General features: G+C 34.1%; 3 protein-coding genes across 3 annotated transcripts; 1 reads left to right on the top strand and 2 right to left on the bottom strand.

The window, feature by feature from the left end:
- The first annotated feature begins 6,996 nt into the window (after nucleotides 1–6,996).
- LOC136990699 (ATP-binding cassette sub-family C member 4-like) lies at nucleotides 6,997–21,100 on the top strand. Its single transcript, XM_067289112.1, has 7 exons — nucleotides 6,997–7,044; nucleotides 7,092–7,205; nucleotides 10,757–10,843; nucleotides 12,618–12,809; nucleotides 19,339–19,433; nucleotides 20,809–20,959; nucleotides 21,035–21,100. Exons 1-7 carry the CDS (start codon nucleotides 6,997–6,999, stop codon nucleotides 21,098–21,100), a joined length of 753 nt encoding a protein of 250 aa, XP_067145213.1.
- An 805-nt stretch (nucleotides 21,101–21,905) lies between these two features.
- On the bottom strand, nucleotides 21,906–22,247 carry LOC136990698 (general transcription factor II-I repeat domain-containing protein 2-like). Its single transcript, XM_067289111.1, has one exon. The coding sequence runs from the start codon at nucleotides 22,245–22,247 to the stop codon at nucleotides 21,906–21,908; it is 342 nt and encodes a 113-aa protein (XP_067145212.1).
- An 814-nt stretch (nucleotides 22,248–23,061) lies between these two features.
- LOC136990697 (general transcription factor II-I repeat domain-containing protein 2A-like) lies at nucleotides 23,062–23,598 on the bottom strand. The gene has a single exon (XM_067289110.1). The coding sequence runs from the start codon at nucleotides 23,596–23,598 to the stop codon at nucleotides 23,062–23,064; it is 537 nt and encodes a 178-aa protein (XP_067145211.1).
- Between the last annotated feature and the right edge of the window lie 970 nt (nucleotides 23,599–24,568).

Raw genomic sequence — 24,568 nt, 5'->3', positions numbered from 1 at the left:
CAAAGATTTCTCATTCAAATCATGCGAAAAAGGGGCATTTTAATAAAGGGGCATCAAAAAACGGGTGTGGTTTCAATGTATATGAGAGTTTTTGGGATACGAATTATTTCAGAATCGCTGGAGCAATTTTACAATTATACCATAGTCCATCATAGTTTTGCCCTGAACATCTTTCTCTCGAAACCACGAGAATCTCTAAAATAAAAGTTATATGAACGTTAAACTTTTAACAAATTATCCCAGTGTCTCTCAAATATATACTACTAGCATCCAATAGCTCATAATAGAACTTGAAACTAAATTTGCAACAGAATAACTCCAAGAACTCTTAAATGAAGAATGCAAAGAAACTTAGTGATATGTGTTTTCTTTTGAAAAGAGGAAGATGACACATCTCCTATTTTGAAGCAGCTCTACCTTTGCACTTTAATGCTCGACTTTCAGTAGCAACTGTGCTAGATCTTCCTGATATTCTGCAAGTAGCATGGTATCATCTGCACATCAGAAATTATTGATGTTTCTGCCTCCAATTTTAACTCCAGTGTTACTCTTTCAAATCTGCTTTCCTCATCATCCCCCTCTGCATACACAGTAAATAGTGATGGTGAAAGGGTACAGCTCTGGCGGGTACGCTTTCTAATTTTAAACCAGTTTGTATGACCATATGGCATTTATACAATGGCTTCCTGACCAGTATCTAATAATTATGAACTGGATGAAAAAACTTTAAGTAATTGGCAAAGAGCATTTATAGAATTTTTAGTATTCTGTTGCACTTTCCATCATACAACAAAGATTAGCGATATAATTACGCGTTTTTCTTACCTTTTGGGAACTGTTTGTACCATTGGCATTTCTCTGTCTATGGTACATACGCTGTTAAATGATCATCAGTAGAATCTTACTAGCGTATAAAATAATAATAATACAATTGCGTAAATGTACATTAAAAATAAAGTGAGAAACTTTTTTACAATGAAAAGGTGTACAGAAATAAATTAAAGGAAAAAATATTATAAATAAAAGAAACATTTTATTCATTGCAACGATAATACAATATAATAGTCTCTACTGCATGTGTATGTGTCGTATTGTGTTTCTGTACGGAGTAAATAAAGCCACTTGCATGCGGTCTACTCTCTTGGGGTTTACCATGCAAGTGCGTGCATTTCGCAATCGCATCTTGTCACACTGTACCGAGTCTTAATGAATCTTCGTATCAAATACAAACACATCAAGTCATGTCACACACAGGGATCGGCTCGGCATCAATCGATTATGGAGATTTACAGATTAGTTTTTAAATATCGAAAAGGAGGACATGTAGGAGGACACTTTTCGAGGAAGGACAGACCTTACAAAAGAAGGACTGTCCTCCCTAAAGGTGGACTGTTGGTCACTTTATAAAAACAGTAATCATAATAAAATACTTCTTTAAGAGTAGCTTTAAATTTAGGAAATCTAAATATAACTTGAACTTGAGATTTTTCGTTTTTTATTTTGGCAATATAAAAATGATTAAATAGTAACATTCAAACGGCAAAATGGTGTTTGAATGCGAGACTTTGTTTTGTAAGGGATAGATTACGAATGTGAATACATTGTAAAAGAATTAAGCCATTGAAATTTTTTAAATACAAAATTGATTATAATGTTCTATAAGTTTGAAGAGGAGGGGCAGAGACTAACTGGGAATGGGCTACGTCGGTCTGTAAATGTTACGTGAGAAAGTTCATTGAGAGTTAAATATATTTTAGACAATTTGGCATTAAGTTTATTCAATGTGGATACTGAGGCTGAGGCACAAACAGGTTACTTAACTCTTCGTAAGTTTTGATTATCAAGAACTAAATTAATATTGGGAGTGATGTGTTAAGGCTAAAAATTATGATTTTTGATTTTTAAAATTTATTCTAGGATTTAATATTTTTAAACAATCAGTTTATTAGCGAGGTAGAGGCATAAGTTTTCAATGCGAAAAGCTGTACGTCAAACGATCAGCTCCGCTTTCAAGTAAGCCCAATTTGGTAATGGCTTTTGGAACGTCAAACATGATTCCACTGGCTTTCGAAACACCATTGTTAAACTTCTAGGCTTACAGGAAAGCGATGCTAAACGTCCAACGTACACGTTTTCTCTTTTAAAACTTTGGCCTCAACCTCGCTATTGTATTTATATCACTTTGCATATGAGTTGAAAATAATCAGCAATTTTAATTTGTTAAGCGTAGTCAATAACGAATCAGGAGTGAATAAGAGATAACGATTTATCAATGTAAGTGTGATGAAAAAGTAAATAAGCATCAATATGATATTAAATGTGCAAACTAATTTTCCATATTCTGATGATACACTCTTTGTTTATCGCGGAATAGTTAGACATAATAAAGACTATGTATTCCAATACTACCACATTTAGTTAAAATTTTTTGCATGAATTTTTGTAATACTGATTTAAAATATTTTTTATATGCATGACAGAAGCAATTTTACAATATAAATTAACGCAACTGTGTTTTATTTCTTCGGTGTAGTTATAAAAATTGAGTGAAATCTATACAAAACGGATAAAAGTCAATATCGTGCTTTACACAGGTTTTGAAATTCCTTTCTGTGTGAGGAATCGGGTTTATATATGATTCGGATGAAAACGGTATATTCAATTCCATGAAGTCTGTGTAACATACGTATAATAAAACAATTTTACAAGTAAGAGAACCGAAATCCGTCGGTCATACAAGTATTGCTATTTAAAATAAAATCTGGAAATAAGTTTCAAATAACATAAATAATAAGCTTATAAAATCGCTATTTGAACGTTTATAAAACATCTTATAATCATTTTTTCTACTAACGTAGATAATCATTTTTTTGTCATTTTTTGCCCTCTTTTGTTACATAAATTAACGTTTTAGCTAGACCAAAGCTTAGGGCAACCGGATAGTTAGACACAAGACTACACATTATTAAAATAGATCATGTTTTAAAAATACTTTAGTTATTTTAATGACTCAGAGTTGATTTTGAATACTAAGAGTGGTAGCCCAGCGTTTTAACCGCGTATTTTTATTTGGAGGCACGTACAAACTTCCATTAATAAATATAATAATTTAACCAACACCTGTTCACTCGTTGAGAGATTTAATCTTAACACAAACGTTTTCAATCTAATCTATGGATCATCATCAAGTGAATTAGAACATTACAAAAAATAGAACAACAAGTTCAAAATACAAAAATATAACGGTTAACCAATATATAACTAACAGCACAATAACGTTTCTAAATACCAAACAATTAATATAAATGCTGCTAAAATTAAAAATAAAATATTAATATATAACAAACCAATAGTGTATACACAATATTAATTCTTCTAACTTAATAGACAAATTAAAAACCAAATATTGACATTGCTTAATAAGCTGTACAGAGTTTCTCCACTTAACTATACAGAGTGTTTACTGTACATAATAATAAAGTTCCTGCTCTTATTTGAAGTTTATAACTGCAAACCTCCATGCGGAAGGAAGTCCCTCGGCATCTCTTGCGTTGATGCAATTTCCTTTAAGTTTGCTTTTATAGATTTCTAATTTTTCGGCCGTTCTTGCCAAGGTCGGGAAGTGTATTTGTTTCAGTATATCTGCTTCGTTCCATCTTACTATTGAGTCTTCCGTTTGCGCCATTTGTGACAATACTGTGGCACTAGAACCTTTTCTGACATCATATCTGTGCTCTTTTATCCTTACCCCTAAGTTTCTAGTGGTGACCCCAACATATTCTTTATTTATTCCTAACATCTGATTCTCGTATGGAATCTTATAAACGCCAGACCTATCCTCTTTTTAAACTAACCCTTTATCATTTCTAAGTATTCTGTACAGATTCGGAGCTCTTTTTAAGACTATCTTTGTATCTTTCATATTTGCGATTTCTTTCATAATGCTTCCTAAGTGCTTATGGTACGTAAATTTCGTGTATGCAGAAGGACCACGACCAGGTACTGAACCTGTACTAAGCTCTAACTTATTGATAATCCCCTTTATAACATTCCTCTTGTAGCCCAATGCTTCCGCTACCTGCATGATTCTTTCTATTTCTGCATCCCTGTCTATTACACTTTCGCAGTATAAAAAAGCCCTCCAAACTAACGCTCGAAATGCTGCTAATTTATATTTATAGGGATCGTTAGAGCCAGCCGGAATATAAAGTGGGCTATGAGTTGGTTTAATAAATACCCCGGTCCCTCTCTAAACATAACCTTAATGTCCGAAAAATGTATCATAACAGAGCTTTTTTGCTCTAGTTTTAAGCTAAGGCCGTCTTCATTATCATTAATCCTATCTATAAATCTAGAAATTAATCGATTGTTTTTCCAAATTATAAATATATCGTCGACATACCGTTTGTAGTATACAATGCTGTTCCTGAAATTACGCAAAACCTTAACCTCAAGTCTACTAACAACAAGCTCACATAATAGCCCAGAAATTGGGCTTTCCATAGGGACCCCTCGGCATTGCTTATACGTTTGTCCTTCGAAAGCAAAGAAGGATTCGCAGCAAACGAGGTTGACCATCTCTACCAACTCATTTCTATGATGTGCTAATGCCGGGTTTACTCTAGTCAAGTAATCCAAGAGTGCTTCTACACAAGATTCAATCTTAATAGAAGGGAACAAATTTTCGTAATCCAGAACAGTTCCAACTTCGTCAACAACTAAGTAAACCTCTTGTAGTTCTTTGACTACCGTTACAGGATCCTTAGCCACCAATTCATTGCTTTTCATCTTGGAGGAGATATACTCATGTAACCTTTTTTCAAGAAGATTGGGAAACAACACTCCAGGAGATTGAAAGAGGAATCGTGGGGTTAGATACGATTGACAAAGACTATATACGTTGGAAAGCAGTGTTAAAGAATCAGGAAACAAGGAAAGGAAGAGGTTATAATAGGGACATCGCTTATGCTAAGGGATGGCTGGAAGAGAACAACTTGGTCGCAACAAGAGCGGATAAAAGCAAGCAGATCGTTGTGATGAAAAAACTTACATACGATGAAGCGTTGAAGGAATACAGAAAAACGGATTGCATTCAGATAAATAGTAACATACTTGAAGCAATTGATAGAAGGGTCAAAAAACTGGGGGGAACAAAATTGGCAAAGATCTTGCCTTTTTTAGTAAAATGTCGTAACCCTAGACTATGGACCCCTAGATTATTTGCCTTTGCTAAGACTCATAAGGAAGGCAAAAAAATCAGACCTATTGTGGAAAAACGAAAAGCGCCTACGTTTCTCCTTGAAAAAAGGTTACATGAGTATATCTCCTCCAAGATGAAAAGCAATGAATTGGTGGCTAAGGATCCTGTAACGGTAGTCAAAGAACTACAAGAGGTTTACTTAGTTGATGACGAAGTTGGAACTGTTCTGGATTACGAAAATTTGTTCCCTTCTATTAAGATTGAATCTTGTGTAGAAGCACTCTTGGATTACTTGACTAGAGTAAACCCGGCATTAGCACATCATAGAAATGAGTTGGTAGAGATGGTCAACCTCGTTTGCTGCGAATCCTTCTTTGCTTTCGAAGGACAAACGTATAAGCAATGCCGAGGGGTCCCTATGGAAAGCCCAATTTCTGGGCTATTATGTGAGCTTGTTGTTAGTAGACTTGAGGTTAAGGTTTTGCGTAATTTCAGGAACAGCATTGTATACTACAAACGGTATGTCGACGATATATTTATAATTTGGAAAAACAATCGATTAATTTCTAGATTTATAGATAGGATTAATGATAATGAAGACGGCCTTAGCTTAAAACTAGAGCAAAAAAGCTCTGTTATGATACATTTTTCGGACATTAAGGTTATGTTTAGAGAGGGACCGGGGTATTTATTAAACCAACTCATAGCCCACTTTATATTCCGGCTGGCTCTAACGATCCCTATAAATATAAATTAGCAGCATTTCGAGCGTTAGTTTGGAGGGCTTTTTTATACTGCGAAAATGTAATAGACAGGGATGCAGAAATAGAAAGAATCATGCAGGTAGCAGAAGCATTGGGCTACAAGAGGAATGTTATAAAGGGGATTATCAATAAGTTAGAGCTTAGTACAGGTTCAGTACCTGGTCGTGGTCCTTCTGCATACACGAAATTTACGTACCATAAGCACTTAGGAAGCATTATGAAAGAAATCGCAAATATGAAAGATACAAAGATAGTCTTGAAAAGAGCTCCGAATCTGTACAGAATACTTAGAAATGATAAAGGGTTAGTTTAAAAAGAGGATAGGTCTGGCGTTTATAAGATTCCATACGAGAATCAGATGTTAGGAATAAATAAAGAATATGTTGGGGTCACCACTAGAAACTTAGGGGTAAGGATAAAAGAGCACAGATATGATGTCAGAAAAGGTTCTAGTGCCACAGTATTGTCACAAATGGCGCAAACGGAAGACTCAATAGTAAGATGGAACGAAGCAGATATACTGAAACAAATACACTTCCCGACCTCGGCAAGAACGGCCGAAAAATTAGAAATCTATAAAAGCAAACTTAAAGGAAATTGCATCAACGCAAGAGATGCCGAGGGACTTCCTTCCGCATGGAAGTTTGCAGTTATAAACTTCAAATAAAAGCAGGAACCTTATTATTATGTACAGTAAACACTCTGTATAGTTAAGCGGAGAAACTCTGTACAGCTTATTAGGCAATGTTAATATTTGGTTTTTAATTTGTCTATTAAGTTAGAAGAATTAATATTGTGTATACACTATTGGTTTGTTATATATTAATACTTTATTTTTAATTTTAGCAGCATTTATATTGATTGTTTGGTATTTAGAAACGTTATTGTGCTGTTAGTTATATATTGGTTAACCGTTATATTTTTGTATTTTGAACTTGTTCTATTTTTTGTAATGTTCTAATTCACCTGATGATGATCCATAGATTGGGTTGAAAACGTTTGTGTTAAGATTAAATCTCTCAGCGAGTGAACATGTGTTGGTTAAATTATTGTACTTATTTTCTGCTGAGCAAGCTGTGGGTTGTTTATATTTAATTAATAATTTGGTTTTCGAAATTATAATTTAGGATTTTCTCCTCCTTCCCGAAAGAGAAAGTAATGCAGTGAAAACTGTAGAAAAAGAAGTAAATTTGAATGAATGCGAAATACGCATGGATACTGTTACAGCTGCATGGAAAAAAGTAAGAGATGGCTTCAACTTTCAGTTTTACAATGAAAATAATGATTTTTGCAATTCGTTTAATTTGGTAATTTTAAATAATTGATTAGTATCATTATAAGTATAGTATAAATATTATATATTTAAAGATAAATAGATGTATTATTAATTATAAGTATTATTACGTATAATAATTGATTGTCTCTGGTGGTTCTGTTTTTCGTATATATATTTCTTAAATTAATAAAAAAGTTAGAAATATCCATTAAGATTTCAACCATAACAACAGACTCTTTGGTTTTCAATGGATAAGTGGATAACACTACAGAATACTGGTAGTTTGTATCAGATTGACACTCGAACGACGAGTTGAACGCGTGGAGTTTTTCCGGATTTTATTTACGCGTGTAACATTTAAATTTAAAATGCTTTTTTTTCACTGAAAGTCATTCTAGAAGTTATCGCTATGTTCGCAGTTTACTATTGTGCTAATTTTCGTTATCCCGTAGTTTCATGTCAAGAAAATATCTTCCCTAATACGGATCTTTCTTGTTTATAGAAGAATTTAAAACTACCTTGCATACAAGCTAAAACATTTGTATTTTATGTTCACTGGTCTCTGTAAGGCTACATACTTTTCATAAATTTTTAAATTGTAATAATAATTAAAATACTGCATGCATTGCAACTTATATAAAACTATACAATTTCATGTAATTTATATTAAAAATATTTGTTAATATATAGTTTTTTATTGAGTAAGGATGGACAAAGTTTGTAGGTACAAATAAAAGTGACTTTATTAAATTAATCAATAATGCAAATAATAACTGTGATAATGATGTAAGTGGTAATTAATACTAATAAAATTATCTACCAAAATATACTGTAGAAACCAAATTACTCATTAATCGTAATATCCCTCTTTTGACTTTTTTTTAATTGTAGGCAAAATTTTTATTGAGTTTACATTTTGTCGAATTTACAAATAACATTAAATTCGATAACCAATTAAAGTTATTTACGTCAATTAACTTTACTACAAAAGAAAGTATACATATGACCAGATTTAAACAACGAATATTGTAAATTTATCAAACATTGTGGGTTGAAACATTTCAAGCGAAAATGCTTGCTGAAAAGATCTCTGATATTATTTTAAGAAAGTTGTAGGAAAATCAAATCGCAAACGAAAATATTTGCAACCTATAAAAATATAATGTGAGGAAACATGTGAATAAATAAGTGGTTATCAGAAACAAGAGAACTTAACTCTTCTTGTTAAATGTATTATTGTTTTGTTTTCTATCTATTCCGGCCATTGTCCTTTGGTATATAAACATTGGCGTGGTATTGATATATAATAAGAAGTGTATCTCTGATGATATACTAAATAAAGTTTTGCCAATCAGTGTTCAATTGAAGGCTAAAGTTTTGATATTCTTCGATAGTTGTAGGCGATGCCCGATCATGTTCAAATTTTGTTTTTAATTGTAGAGTAAGATCTGGAGTTCTGACTGGCCAAAAAAAGATATCGTAACCTCGAAGATATTCAAGTGAGAAGCATGACTTGTGTGGCTGGTCATTGCTTTTGTTTAAGAATATGTTGTCCTGGATGCTGAGAAAAAAAAACAGTATCACAACATGTCTCGGAATGTCGTCAACGTATCTGTGCATTGAGAATGCTATCAAAAGAAATAGTATTTCAAACTATAACTCTATCGTTCAAAAACAAGTAGCTGTTGTTGTGACTTATTGTATTTGAAGGTTAGAGCCGGAGTCCATAATAGGCAGAATGTCACCATACACGCCTGTGTGGGTTGGCAAAACTTGGATAAGAATGGCACTCATCAGCGAAGACGATTCATTTCCAACTAGAACAATTCCAAATTAATCCAGCCAGACACTACTGCAGTCTTTATTGACGATGCTTACGGGTCAGTGACACCTGGCGTATTGGGCCTTGTGAGCATAGATTCCGCTGGTATATTTGTCTAAAAATGCTCTTGATTGTCATTTTAGTATTGGTCACATGTTAGAGTCATTTGCGAAAATTTAAGACAACTAGTTGTTTTCCAGTATTTTACACATTTTATCATTTGCATAGGTTATTATATCATCTTGTGAGTTGATTGTATCAGATGCATTCCGCTGGTTTAAATAAATGTGTGTGTGCGGTTTATCGGCAGTTGTTGACTCGATTTTGCATAGACAGTGCTGTACTAAAATTATTATAATGAGTAAGAATCCTTTAATCACTGTTGCAATAAGGGCAGAAAAATAGAGACCCTGCATACAGTCGAATTTTCTGAACGTCAAATAAGTTCTAGAGTAAACGTGAACAAAACCCCTGTTTATCAAGCTCTCAATAAATTTTAAAACATCTGGAGAATTCACTGACCGAAAGACTGGTTAGCTGAGAAATTCCTTTCTACATGATGCCCATGTGGTAAGAAAAACTTTCGTAAATTAATCACAGCAATAATATTAAGCAATAATATTCAATGTGTGGTCTTAAGTGTTTGCAAATGACTGTATATGGTCGACAGTGATGACTTCTATACTGTTGTAGCTGCTCGAATAATAGCGCTCTAGTTTTATGATATCGCCACTCTAGGCAAGCCGATGGCTGCTTTTCTCTGGACTTTATTTGAGATTTATGCATGAGAGCATTGTCTAATTACAGCGCCACTTTGACCCAAGTGATTCGCGCTATGTCGATTTGTCCAATCACTCTCTTTTAGTCTGATAACATGTTTTCTTTCAAACTCAGTCATATAGTTATAGTAAGCATGAATTTGATGGCGAGGCATTGTTCACAATCCATGACGATCAGCACAATTAGATAACAATAGAAGTTGTCCTTTAAAAAAAGAATTATTTTTTATGCGTACGTATAGCATCGTATTAAGTATCGCCAATGTACTGTAGCTTAGACAATTCAGTGTGTGTTACTTTGATATCGTTTGCGTATTTTGTCAGAAAGTCTAATAGACATTCCATTGAAGTTGGATTCTTTTCCGGATGTCTCTATTTCTTTTTCAAAAAGTGTTTTTGTGTAGTTTCGGATATGTATGGTAAGTCTATTTTGAATCTTAATTGAAATACCTGACAAAGTAATTCCAATTTGTTTATAATAGTATTTTCGTTGCTTAGTACTGCGTTATATTACCAGTAACTTGAATTTCTTGGGAGTGTCACAGGTCACAAACTAGGTTAGAGAATGTTCTCATTGAACAAATTCCTACCACGTGACATTCTCAACTTGTTGGTGTTACTACTCACATAACGCAAAAAAAAACCTTTATTAATTATTAAACTGGAAAATTTTGGTATATCGACTTCATTTTAGAGGGTGTCAGGTTATTAAACTGTTACGGTACATTTAATTGACGTACAATATATACTGTACAAATAACTTATTTTGAAACAATAAATTAATTAACAATCAACATTAATTAATTTTAAATTTTTGTAACGTTATCATGAATTGATTTATAGTAAATTATTATTTCTTACTTAGAATGTTTAAGATTAGTTTTATACATTTTAGTACGTTTGTTGTTTTAAAAGGGAACCGAACCAACATTGAATGGGATATCTTTAAATATGCAACCCCGAGAATTATTAATTGTTGTAGGCTCTGTTGGATCAGGAAAGGTAAATATCTTGATTTTCTAATTTGCTATTTGAAATTAATTACATTTTCTTTGATTTAATGATCATTTAAAAATTACACAGAACGTAACCATTTATCTTGTTATAATAAGAATACTTTTCAAATATTTACACTTTCATGTTTTATTTAAGTTCCATGTTAATTTATTAAATGTAAAAATTTAAGTTATTTAAATATTTACACTTCCATGTTTTATGTTTTATTTAGAACATTTTATTTATTTTTGATTTTATGTATATTTGATTTGAATTCACGCAAATAAAACATACGTTTTGTGTAGTTTTCAAACAAAATGGCACGTATTATTTATAGCATGTGCCAGAATTAAAAAATTTTTGGAAAATTAATTGTATTTAACTTAACTCGTTGTGTATGTAATCTGTTATAAAACGTTTAATTTTCTATGTTTATGCATATTAAATAACCTGACTGAATGAAAGAGAAAATATGATCTACTATCTGATTACGTGTTCAAGTGATCTTTATCCAACATATCCAATGTAAATCTGAATATTTATGTAAAATTATAAACACAACAATCTGTTATTACTTTTCTTCGGAATAAAACCGTTAAATAATTTCAAACCACTCGTTTCATACTTCCCATGAAGTATAATACTACGTTCGCACACAATCCACGACTCACTTCGATCTAGATTTACCGTATTTTTCGGCGTATAAGACGACCCCCGACTTTCGAGAAGATTTTCCTGAGTGAAAAAGTCGTCTTATACTCCTGAAAATACAGTACCTACAATCTGGATTGTGACTGTCGCCAGTCGAACGTCGTGCTTTTCGCACAGGCAGTCTTCTTGAGAAGAACCCGGCTATTACACGCGATGATAAAACTGACATATCTACGCGGTAAGTCACGAACACCAACAAACAAATTGGAGATTTGTTCATAAATAAATACAGTACTATTTCTTGCCATATATCTAATAATAGATAGATGTCATCGTCTCTCCAAATACACTATCTTTTTTTATTTCTCTGTCGATAGCCTGACAAGGGTTTTGCAGCTATCTTGTATTCTCTCGCGCGCGTGGGATTGTGAGATCTCTCTTATGACTGGATCTAGTTTGAAGAACTCTCTTGAGTCGTCGCGATTGAACCTCGTTTCAGTCGAGATTGAAACGGTCGAGAGAGGTCGCACCAAGGCATAGTCGCCGACCTCGGTCACAGTCTAGATTGAAATGTTCGGTGCGACCGGAGTATAAGATTCTAACAATTGATTTTAGAAATGTCTGCATTCTGGTTTTATTAAGCCTCTAAGTTGTAACTGTCAATGTTAAGTTTTAAAATACAGAACCTTACGATCGTATTCTACGTAAAATTAAAAGAATTCTTATATCTGTTGATGATGTTGATGAACTGTGATATTTTTACCTTATAATTTGTTGTACTTTTTTGCATAGATCAAAATGTGTTAACGAGCATGTCTAACACTCTCACAACAACATTGTGCATATACAACTGAATTTCTTTTATTATATAATTATTGTATACCCCTATACGAAAGTTTGTTTGTAGATAAAATTTATTGAATGATAAAAGTGATCTTTGAGTTATTCTTATAGATTGACTGAATATGTGCTATCATCTATTGCATTATATGAAGTATAAGATAAAGCAATAGATAATTCAAACAATATTTTAAAAATAATGTTTAAATTTTTCTAAACTGTTTATATACTTTTATTATTCTTGCAAAACATTTCCTATTAAATAATGAAATGACATTAATTTCGTTAGACGTCTTTATTAATGTCCGTGTTGGGAGAGATTCCAATTACTTCTGGTGAAGTGTGTGTGAAAGGAAAGATCTCGTATGCTTCTCAAGAAGCTTGGGTGTTCAACGCAACTGTCAAAGAAAATATCTTGTTCGGAGAAGAATATCAAGAAGACAAATATAGAAAAATTTTGCATGTAACTGCTTTAGAAAAGGTAAGATGATTTCTGCTTTTATTATCAAAATTTTTGCATCTTTATGTCAGTTCTAGACGAAAATTTGTTTAATTGCAACTGTAAAATAAAACGAAAATGATCTCTTATGTATCACATTACGATGACGTTACAAGTCTATTCTGTCGTAGTTTTTCTTAGAAGGGTGCCATGGTTTGTGAAGTTTAATATTAGAAAGTACAAATTTTATATTTGTATTTTATATTTTAGTGTGTTTCTGTTAAACATCAATAAAGTAGGAACGTTAAATACATTAATTATTATCACAGTGCAATTACATTCGTAATTATGAACATATTGTGTATGAATAGTGCAATGTATAGTAGTAGCAGTTGCAGTAGTTCTTGCAATCCAAGTATCATACTTGGCAGCAAATATATTCCATCGATTTCGATCATAGGCGAAGGCTTTAGCTTCCTCCTATTTCATATTGAGCATTTTCAAATCTTGAAGAAAAGTTCTACGCCAAGTATTCCTGGGGATTCCAATCGAAAAATGTAGCCTGCCAGTCAGACTCTACTATGGGACAATGTTATAAAGTTTCCACATCCACACATTTGGAAAACCCCTCGCTACTACCTTTAATCGTTGTGCTCTGACAATTACATTCTGCGTTACATTCATGGCGTTAATCCTGATTGCAATTTTGTGTTTTCCTTCCAACCCATGCTGCCATGGCGTGCTATTATTATTACAGTAGAGAGTCGTTTATGCGAACCCCGGTTATCCGAACGCTTTCTAGTCGGACTGTGTCTTGCTGAATCGAAATTTTTTGATACTAGATTTACTTCTAAAGTATAATTTTTATGTTTTTATATTCTTCAATATATTTATTTTGTTTGTACAAAATAAGAAATAATTTTTAACGGTAAAATAGTCTCGATTATTATTAGAAAAATTTTCGTTATGCTTAAAATCGACGAAAATTCAACACGAAGCGACACGCAACAGAAAAAAATTTGAACATCGGACAGGTTAATATATTTTTTCGTACATAATCGGTTATCCGAACAACCCTTGTCCCCAATTGATTCGGATAAACTACTCTCTACTGTATTATTATTTATTAGCACAATGTGCATGCAGCCTGACTCTGACTCTGCATAAGCACTGCCAGCTTATGCAGTTGCAATAACATGTTATTACAGTAGATATAAAAATTAACACAAAATGAAAGACTAATACAAAACATAAAGCGATACATATGTCAGTAATGTACAGTAATACATATAAGTTGAGTAAACAAACAAAGCAATTGTTGCCACATAATTATCAAACAGTGAGACATCCATGCAATGATGCAAAACTAAGTGTAAAATTAATTAATATTAGAACACATGGAGCGTAACATAAAGTATAACTAATATTGAGTAGAAGGTACAATAAAGTACAATAATAGAAAGGAATGCAACAACAAAACAGATACATCAAATAAATTCAAATTGACAGGCGATAGCAAAGTACAAACTTCATTAATATACATGACGAGTAACAATGCTGCCGATACATAGAAACAGTGCATGATATACAGTGATTATGCATAAGAACGTTACATTTATAAACATTAAGAAAATCAGCGATGACCACGATGAGATACATAGGAAAGCTTGTGGTAGACAGGGGTGATGTTGTTTTCGTGCAAATATAGTTTTTTATTGTTGATCAGATGATAGTAGTCACACAGCCAGTTGAGTTCACTGTTCAAAACTGCACAACAAAGGGAATGCTGTTGGATATTTAACATGGGGCAGTCAAAGATATATAGATGGCTACCATCAGGAACGTCACATAATGGGCAGAGGTAAAAGTCTCGAAAGGGAGAAACGATGTAAGTAACTATTAAAACGTCCATGATCGGTAAAAAACTGAGTGTTAAAGTGATTAGGCACCCCTAATCACTTTAACACCAGGTTGCAAGCAGTGTGTTTGATAGATGAGAAAAAGCAGAAGGTGGTCTTGTTGTGGTTGTTGCTCCAACAATGCTGTTAGGTGTTAATTATGTCTTCCCAAAGCTTGCTGAAGTAAACAGCAAAAGGGAACTTAACATAGATGATAACGAAGGTGCTATCAGATCCAGCAGACTTGGCGAGCAAGATCGCCCGCTCATTTCCAGGAATACTGCTGTGGGCATTAATCAACTAAAGGAATAATTGTTGTTAGAAGTGATTATAATATTATATATATTGTTGATGACAGATGGGTGGCTTGTCTATTGATGAGTTGAATCGCAAAGTTTCTATCAGATGGAATAAAGATATTACTGTGGTTTTAGTAAAGATTTGACCAGATGAGAGATTGAAAAATGGAAAAAATTTCTGCATGAAAATTGCTGAATTGTGGGTAGAACCTGACACACTGCAGTGGAATTCTACACCACTGATGTAAGTAGCAAAGCTGCAGCCCGTGCCATCCAAAGATTTACTACCATCAGTGTAAATGGCAACATCAGGGTTATCAAAGTTGTATTTAATGATGTTGAGTAGAATACTAGGATTGGATGTTGCTGAAATGTTATCAGGAGTTTTATGATTATTGGATGAAAGAGAGCCATTGTTTGTAGTTACATCAATACCACGTTTTAAAAGAATTTTAGAACTCAGAAGAGCCAGGTGCGAATCGATGGGTGATAGTAAGCTCATAATTGGGCAAGTAGTGTAAACCTTAGCAATATGAACCAGGGCACGCCTTTGGGCTGAAAGAGCTTTCTCTGATCATGTACAGTACCTATATGATGAATCACAGGTGTACAAAATGATTGGTAAAAAGATCTGGTTGTAAATGATGCTCATTGCAGTAAAGTTACAAATCGCAGGTACTTTTTGCAATTTTGGAAAAACAAAAGAATATCTTGTCAGTGACGTTAGTAATATTTTCAATATGTGGACTCCATAAGAGTTTATGGTCTAGAACAGGGGTCGGCAGTTTGTCAAGTGAGAAGAGCCAAATTGTCATGGAAACAAGATACCAAAAGTACCAGAGAGCCCCATCGAGGCTTAACTGCTTGGCCAATCGCCGATCAACTGTGTTGAAGCACGCCCCCTAGTGCGCGTTACAGGCATTCCGTGACAATAATAAATTCCTATTACAAATATACTGAATTATTTATATTGTTATTGGCTATTGGCCAAATGAATAATAACAATTTATACTGTTAATGTAAATGATAATTTATATTTTTAATTTAAATGTGCGAAATACGACACACGACAGGGGCGTCTCTAGTGGCCGTTTTCGGCATAACGTTACACAAACAGACGGACACGCGTTCAGTAGGTTATATATGTAGATATGCTTTAAATGCTACCACTTGCATGCGATTCATATTGATCAACGCGACTGGTCATGTCCAGACAGGCTAAAGAATGGTAGAGAGTATGCCATACGAGTTGACGTTTGTTCGATGGCTCTATCTCATAAACTCATATGTTTTAAGGCTGCTTGAGATAAGGGGAGATTGGAAATTATGTCCGAAGAGCCGCAAACTTCTATGCAAAGAGCTGCACTTTCCGACCCCTGGTCTAGGATAACAGCAAGGTAACGAATGGTTTTAACTAGTTTTACTGATATGCCGTTGAGTTTGATTGTAGTGACTCTGGAGTACAGGTGCTTGAGACCCGGACGACTAAAAACAATGACTTTAGTTTTGTTAGGGTTTATGCCAAGTTTATAGTTAAGGCACCAATCAAGGATGTTATTAAGTATATGCTGTGATTTGTCTTCTAAAGCAGCCCTTGACCTGCCACCCACATGAACCAAGGCATTGTCAGCATAGGCAATGGAGAGATCTTGACCGAAGTCCTGTTGTTAGAAGGAGTTACAAAGTACGATCGAAAGCATAGAGCCATAAACAGGCCCCTGTGTCTGTTTATGGTTGTATGCTTTGAATTGTACTTTGTAACTCCTTCTAACAACAGGACTACGGTCAGTCTTCTGATGATCAGGCGATAAAAGCAGAGCAAACAAGAGGTAAGTACAATTTTCTGATTGTTGAGGCAATCTTTAATTGCATAAAGGAGGTTGGCTGAACAATTAAGTTTTCTGAGTTCAGACTAAATAATAGGCCACGACGCGCTATCAAAGGCCTTAGGAATGTTTAAGCTCATGCCAATAACATATCTATACTCTTGAAGAAGGTTATTGATGTCGTTTACTACTGTAGCGATGGCCTCGGAAGCAGATTTAAATAAAAGAAAAAAAAACGACATTAAGAAAAAAGAGACTTTTGACAGAAGAAATACCATAGAAGCAGAATAAATCAAATCATGTATTTTAAAAAATTTTTCCAATATTCTGCTTCAGCATGCAAAGATATGAAACTTTGCAATGTAAGCTGTCTTGCAATTTTGTTGTTTTGTGTTAAAATTTATATTTTGTCTTTTTCATAAGTTTTCTTTTTAAGTTAATTATATATTAATTTAGAATTATTACATTTAGGATGAAATCACAATTAACTTCTATATATCTAACATATGCATGCCAGATTACAGACAGGATAAATTACAAGTTCGCACTCCGATTGACCCGAATGCCAGTCAAAATGAAGGTCCACATTCAACCTATCTTCACTTTCTCCTCCATTGTCGGTTTGCCTCATTATGAAAGACACGAGAAAGATGCTCACTTTGTTCTTTTGAATAAAAATCATTAATAGCAAAAAACGAAAATAAAAGAAGGATTGCTAGCTTAACTACTTACTGCAAAAAGCATAGCCAAATAATTTAGTCAATTTATCGCTTTAAATTTTTGATTTCTATCCATATTAATGCACAATTAACGAAAAACTGATACATTTATTAATAACTAGTCATGTATTTAAAAATTAATAGCAAATTTTTAGGTTAATATGAGCAGGCACTTCATCAAAGTGGAAAAGTGATCAGAGCTGAGTCTATTGAACGTAGATTTTTTCTTAATACACTCGTTGCTATAAGAATTAGCTCATTAAGTTGCTGACTTATCGCTACAAAACATGGTATGCGAATAAATCCCAAGCACACATAAAAAGTATTACAGATATAGCGTGATGGCTCATTGTATAATGCCAACAGAGAGCATTAATGTGCATTCCCTTGTCCTGTAGAAGTGCAAATAAATTTTGTCTCTAGATCTCCTGTTGAAAACAAAATATGTATCACTAGAGCAGCCTTTACGTCACAAACGAAGACTATATGAACAACTAACCGTGTTTGATAAGAAAAAATCATTGTGTCGAGAAAAGCCAGAGGGTCTTCTTGTCGAATAGCCAGTCATCTAAACCGTTCAAGAAACACTGTAAGGAAGTGTTAGTACCAGTGAATAAGAGAGAGCAGGTATACACAGCCCTTACTCTCCGGGCGCTCTCCACAGACCACTAGCCTGCGAGGACCTCCCATTCCAATGAAAAGCACGCTGACGGTTAACCGTTTTGTTGTTCACCATCTGGACACAGGTGGCATTATTACTACACTTTCCTGCGTCTGTCAGCACCATTTCGAGGGGCCAGGACAAGAAACATTTGCTATAATGGCCTGCCAAAATATGAACTGCAATTGACACCGTCCACTCTTATCATTGATTTGAATGGTGATGCTCCTAACAAGACTGGACCACTACAGAATGTCACTGGGTCGTCTATTACGATGAATTTAGATACAATTTGAGCACTGACAACGGCTGTGTTCATTTCTGCAGGTCTTCAACTTTTCAATCCTGCCTACAATTTGGAGTAGCACATTGCCCCCACAACCAGTGTGATTGTCCGAAGTGTGACAGCAGCCAGTAACTTCTAATTGCGATCCAAGAGACAATGACAGCCCTGGGATATGTTAATGACATCCTGCAGCCACATTGTTACCTCTCAGGGCGTGGCTCCCGAGAGCCATTTTCAAGCAGTAATATTATCGAACACACACGGCAATAGTGTCAGAGGACTGCCTTGGCCACATTCTACACCTCCCTGACACGCACGATCCCGTGATTTGTCAACGATTGAACATGTCTAGAATTGCATGGAACGCCAAGTTGTAGTGCCCAGGAAGTTTGACAGAACGAGACAATTACTTGCAACAAATATAAACAGAGATGCCACCAGATACCACACAGCACTCTTATGCCTATATGCCTGCCCGCATGACACGGTGTATATACACTAAAAGTAATCTAACAGAGTACTATGATTTTTTATTTTTTGTACGTTTTTATGCAATAAATGATTTTCTTGTTTTTATTTTGTTATCGCTTACTTATATCTCTATTGCATTCACAACATACAATTTCGTTCCATTCTGACAACTCCTTGGTGCGCCAACTTTTATGGCAACAAATGTATGTTAATGACATTTATCTCATTAACATACACTTGTTTAGTAATACTTCTAATTAATTTAGGCTATATTTTTTAACGTTTCAATGAATTTCTTTACAAGTCACGTTTAATTTGAATAAAATACGCATTGCATACCTTATTCAAACTAAACTTGACTTGTAAAGAATTTCATCGAAATGTTGTGCATTTTTCTCCTGTTTATTGCAGGATATTAGATTATTTCCTAAAGGAGATCTGACAATTGTAGGAGAACGAGGTATTATAATGAGCGGTGGGCAGAAGGCAAGAATTAATCTAGCAAGGTAAGATTAATCTTTCTTAATTATTGTATTTCTAGGAGTACGAACATGGCAATACAATTCTAATAGGAATAAGCCAGATGCACTATAATAAAAAATACATTCTATGAAAATCAGATCAATGCTTTTGTCAATATGTATATTGATTTTCAGATTAATTATTATATCCTAAACATTACTAAGAAACGTATAATTTAATATTAATTTAATGGGCTGAGGCAAATTTTGGTCTGTTTATTTTTCCAACAATAATGAGAACATCCAGTAATTTCCTAGAAACTCTTTATTAATTTCATGTAACATTGATGAAATTACCTTTTACGTTTGATTGCAAAATAGCAACAATTATCGCATAAGTTTAAAGAAAAATGATTAATAAACGAAAGAGTCATATATTATTATCAAAAATAGAAGTTTAACATTAATAGAACATGTACTGATAGGAATTAAGTACAAAGAAAATAATTATTGGTATCCATAAAATTTGCATAAGAATATGACTAACAAGTTTTAAAAAATTAGTAAATTGCATTGGACCTTACTATTAAAAATGGGATGTGGAAAAGAGCTAACTGGAAAAAAATCAAAATTGATGTATTTCACGAGGAAGGAAAAGTTACTAGAATTGCTAAAAATTTGGAAACACCTTATTCAACAGTCTCATACTATCTCAACAATAAAGTGCAATGAATAGGAAAACGAAACGATGGGCGCAAGTGTTCAACAACATCTAGACAACTTGGTTTGGCTGCACTGAGAGAATATTGATACTTGAAAGGCTTGCAAATAGGGCATATGTCGGGGTATTGTTTTAGAAGGATAATTACCAAATTTGATAAAAACTGGAGAGTTGGGTATATTGCCAGGAAAACGTCAGAAAAGGATTTGAAATGAAACTGTAGAGCAAGTTGCTGTTACTGTGTTTGACAAGGCAAATGCTTCCCAACATTCTTCAGCAAGTGTTTGAGCAGTGTCATGTGATTCGTTTCTTTCTTCGTCTACAGTTCAAAAATTTATGCGATTCATTTTACAGTGGTATCCATGCAAGATCCACGTGTTGGAAAAAGCTGCATGCTTAAGATCCAGATCAACACAAGGTGTTTGCTTTCCGGTATTTAACCAGAATAGCTATTGACAATGCATGGCCATGAACATTTTGTGGTCAGACGAAATGCATTTCACCCTAGACAGAGCATATGTGAATACGCAGAACCTGTTGCATACGGGATACTGTAAGACCTAAAGTTGTGCATCTACAGCCTCTGCACTATGCCTACATCTCTGTTTTGTGTGGTTTTACTTCTGTCTTTATTCTTGGTTTGTGTTTTCCTTTTTTTTAAGATCACACTCCAATGTACTAAAAGGTGTTTCATGATAGGTGCAATACGAAAACTCCTGTTTCATCAGTTATTCCTGCTTTACAAGAACGACAATGTTTGGAAAGTAATATATTCTTGCAAGATGGGGCAACACCGCATATTGCCCAACAAATGAAAAAATTGCTTCATAACAAATTCGGAGATAGTTGGGTAATTTCAAGAAGTTTTCTGAATGACTGGCTTCCTCGTTTTCCAAACTTAAATTCTTGTGAATTTTGGTTGTAGGGATATCTGAATCATCATGTTTATAGAGGAAGGCATATAGACTGTCTAAATGTCAAGAAACACTGAGCAAACACTGAACAAATGTCAAGCAAGCATAACACTCCATGTTGCTGCAATTTCTCAAAAACTTATCAGGCTACTGTTGAACTCGCAGTAAGGTGCTTTGAACATGTGATTGATGCAAATGCATTGCACATTGAACAAATGTTGCGAATAAAACTCTTTCGCGTGTTTCCATTTTTTGTTTCATGTTTTTCATGCGCCATTTTTTTATCTAGTGGTAAAACTTTGAACTAAATATTTTTTTTCCTCATGTTCCGTGTGAACGTATTTACCAGAGTTTTATCAAAATACGCCAAAGAGAACGGTTCTCTATACAGGTCTGAGTAGGGCAACTTTAATTCACTCTGTATTTAAATTGATTTCTCAATTTCACGCTTGGAACCAGTTTTGTTCGATGAGTTATCATAGAAAATACACAAATAATTGATTTCGAGTTTCGGACATTCATCTGGTGGCTCAAAAGTTTCGTTTTTTGAAAATCAATTATGTGAAAATAAGTAAAAAAGTTGCGCCATTTAGCGGTTAAATTATAAACAGTTGCATTTTCAAACCTTGCCAGAAATCGTTTATTCTGACTTTCTTTATACCCAGTGAATCTCGTCGAAAAATCTGGAACCAAGTCATCTAGGCCAATGATGGGCAAACTTTTTAAAGAGAGGACCAAAGGAAAGGAAAAAAAACTGTGGGCGAGCCAATATAATTTATTAAAAACTGACAATGATACATTTTACAAAATTCTTGTATTTGTTGTGAATCTAAGCCCTATTAATGACAAAGATTACGAAGAAGAATGTGATGAATAAAACTGTCACTGCATTTCTAAGAGTTTTTCATAATTTGGTTCGAACTGGGATGCACTTATTCTTAGAAGAGAAGTTAAATGCTCATCTGTCAGTCTGTTTCTAAGGCAACTCTTTCGAAGTTTCATTGTAGAAAACACCTGTTCACATATATATGATGAAGCAAACATAGCAGTAACTTTCTGGGCATGAGATATCAGATTTGGGAAAGTGGATTTCGACAAGGACTTGTAGAACTCTAATTTTGGAACATTAAGAAACAACTGTTTGAGTTGAGTGTTACATTGTAATTCAATCAATTCAAGTTGCAAGTCCGGTTTCACTGTTTCACAGTTCACATTAAAAGGCATACCGAAAATTTCAAGTCTTTTTCAATGACACTGAAGTCTTCAAATCTTCGTTTAAATTCACCATGGAGCCTTCTCAGACTATCTTCGTAACTCTTAAGCTTTTCCTTCATCACCGGGGCTATTGAATTCAACCTCGAAAAGTGAGACAAGATCATTCTTAGCAAGCTGATTCGCGAATAGAACAAGTTGTAGTTTAAAACTTTTGAGATGGCCCCAGATATCATCGATAAATTGATTTTTGCCTTGCATCTTGACATTCAACTTGTTCATGTGGCAGAGAAGATCCGTAAAAAATGTAAAATCCGAAAGCCATGCAGTATCTTCCAGAATTTTATACTCTACAGACCCCTGTTTCTCAAGGAAGAATGTCACTAATAACAATTTGCCGGGATCAATTTAGCTTTACAGAAAAAATATTTCTAATTTTTATTTATTCTAAAATTTTTACTAAATGTACATTTTTAATGTGATATGCTGTGCCACTGCTAAAAAACTTTTTAACTGTTTTACATTTTTGCGGCGAATGTTAGCCTCTAAAGAAAGGTCGACTTTGCCGGTGGAATTGTTATTGCCTCGTACAGCGTGTGAAGGGACAAATCAGCTAGACTCATCTATGTATGTATAGTCGTTTAGAAATATTTTTTCTGTAAAGAATGTTACTATTTCGTTTTTCCGCTGCCAAACTCACTCGAAAACGCGTCCTGCGCTAAGCCACCTTACTTTCGAGTAGTACAATATATCAGAGTACTCAGATTGCATAGATTCTAGAAACTCCCGAAATTGTCTGTGAGCAAGCCCACGAAATCGAATAGCATTAACCAGGCTTCACAATAACATCAAGCACAGGTTTCATATCCAAAGCAGATTTACACAGGGCGTCTTGATGTATGATGCAATGTAGAAATATAACATTGTTATCTGGATATTTTTCATTAAAAATCCCAACAAATCCAGATTTCTTCCCTGTCATATTTCTCGCTCCATCTGTTGTTATACTACATATGCAATTTATAGGTACTTTCAAAGTTGAAATTCCTTCCATAAATTCATTAAAAATATTTGACCCTGTTGTAGTTCCCTTCAACGACCTCATGCATGCTAGTTCCTCTGTAATACAGAAGTTTTCGTCAACACCTCTTATAAATAATAGCAACTGTGCAGTATCATTTATATCATAGCTTTCATCCATAGTAATTGAGCAGAATTTAAATTGGCCAATGTTTGATTCCAACTGTGACAATATGTTTTTATCTATTGCTTCGATTCTAAAAGTCACCTTTTTCCAAGATAAGCTTATTGTTTCAAAGTCTTCTCTTTTGTCAGGGCATAAAATATCGCGAACTTTGAGCATGCAGTGTTTAACAAACTCTCCATCAGAGAGAGCTTTGTTACTTTTAGCAATATTGTATGCTACAACATAACTTGCATGTGTAGCTGCTTGCTGAAAACTACTTCCTTTCTTAAAAATACTTTACTGACCTGATAATTTTTTTCGTAGAACTTCTCCTTTTTGTTTTTTTTCCTTCTTCGGTCATGGCTCTAACTTTGACATCGTTGTGCTTAGAGTTGAAGTGTCGTGAAATTTTATATTCTTTGTAGACTGCCAAGGGCGTCGCCAGCCAATGGGCCGGGGGGGCAAGATGATATAAATTGATAGAAAATATGAATTGTATGTAGGTAAAATAAAAACGGTTCATAAATTTTAAGAAGCTTAACCTCTTAACAGTGAAGGACGGAAATAGCCGTCCAAGGCGATCGAGTGGCAGTGGTGAAGGACGGAAATAGCCGTTCAAAAATTCTTATAAAATACCTGGACCATTTCGTGAAGTCGTAGAATTTTCACGAGTAGTTGGGTTCTCCAACTTTGTTTTGGAATATCCTTTAGTTCTCGAGAATTTACAATAAAAGAAAGAAAATTAAAATAAATATGAAATTTTAGACGGCCATCTATCGACATAAATCGAATTTAAATCTCCCGCCGTCATCTGATTGGTTAAAAAAATTAATATTCCTAATTGGCTCGCGTCAGAAAAAAGTAGGTGTGACTTCTGTAAATGACGCTATCGGGAGTGCACCGATGCGACCGGAAAAAGTAAACAGCCTACGTCATTAGTCTAACGGTCCTTGTCTGACCTACTTTTCGTAGAATCAACATTGGAGTAAGCTGTAGTAAAAGCGTAGTAGTTTATAGTAAAACGGTCTTCTCTAATATTCATAGTACTTTGTAAAGCTCGGATTTCAATTTAATAAGTATTATTTAGTTCAGAAACATTATAAATACATCATTAAGTAGGAGAATAACGAAAAACTTTATTTTTTAG

The sequence above is a fragment of the Centruroides vittatus genome, unplaced genomic scaffold, assembly GCF_030686945.1.
Source record: "Centruroides vittatus isolate TY-2023 unplaced genomic scaffold, ASM3068694v2 contig_1337, whole genome shotgun sequence".
Classification (NCBI taxonomy): domain Eukaryota; kingdom Metazoa; phylum Arthropoda; class Arachnida; order Scorpiones; family Buthidae; genus Centruroides; species Centruroides vittatus.
This window is presented reverse-complemented; position numbering and strand designations above follow the sequence as displayed.

Excerpts from the sequence above, each read along its gene's own strand:
- LOC136990698 (XM_067289111.1), bottom strand. The coding sequence starts at position 22,247 with ATGCCTTTTAATGTGAACTGTGAAACAGTGAAACCGGACTTGCAACTT.
- LOC136990699 (XM_067289112.1), top strand. The coding sequence starts at position 6,997 with ATGTGTTGGTTAAATTATTGTACTTATTTTCTGCTGAGCAAGCTGTGG. Across the intron at positions 7,206-10,756 it reads TTACAGCTGCATGGAAAAAA|GGAACCGAACCAACATTGAA; the intron begins GTAAGAGATGGC and ends TTGTTTTAAAAG. Across the intron at positions 12,810-19,338 it reads ATGTAACTGCTTTAGAAAAG|GATATTAGATTATTTCCTAA; the intron begins GTAAGATGATTT and ends TGTTTATTGCAG.
- LOC136990697 (XM_067289110.1), bottom strand. The coding sequence starts at position 23,598 with ATGCTCAAAGTTCGCGATATTTTATGCCCTGACAAAAGAGAAGACTTT.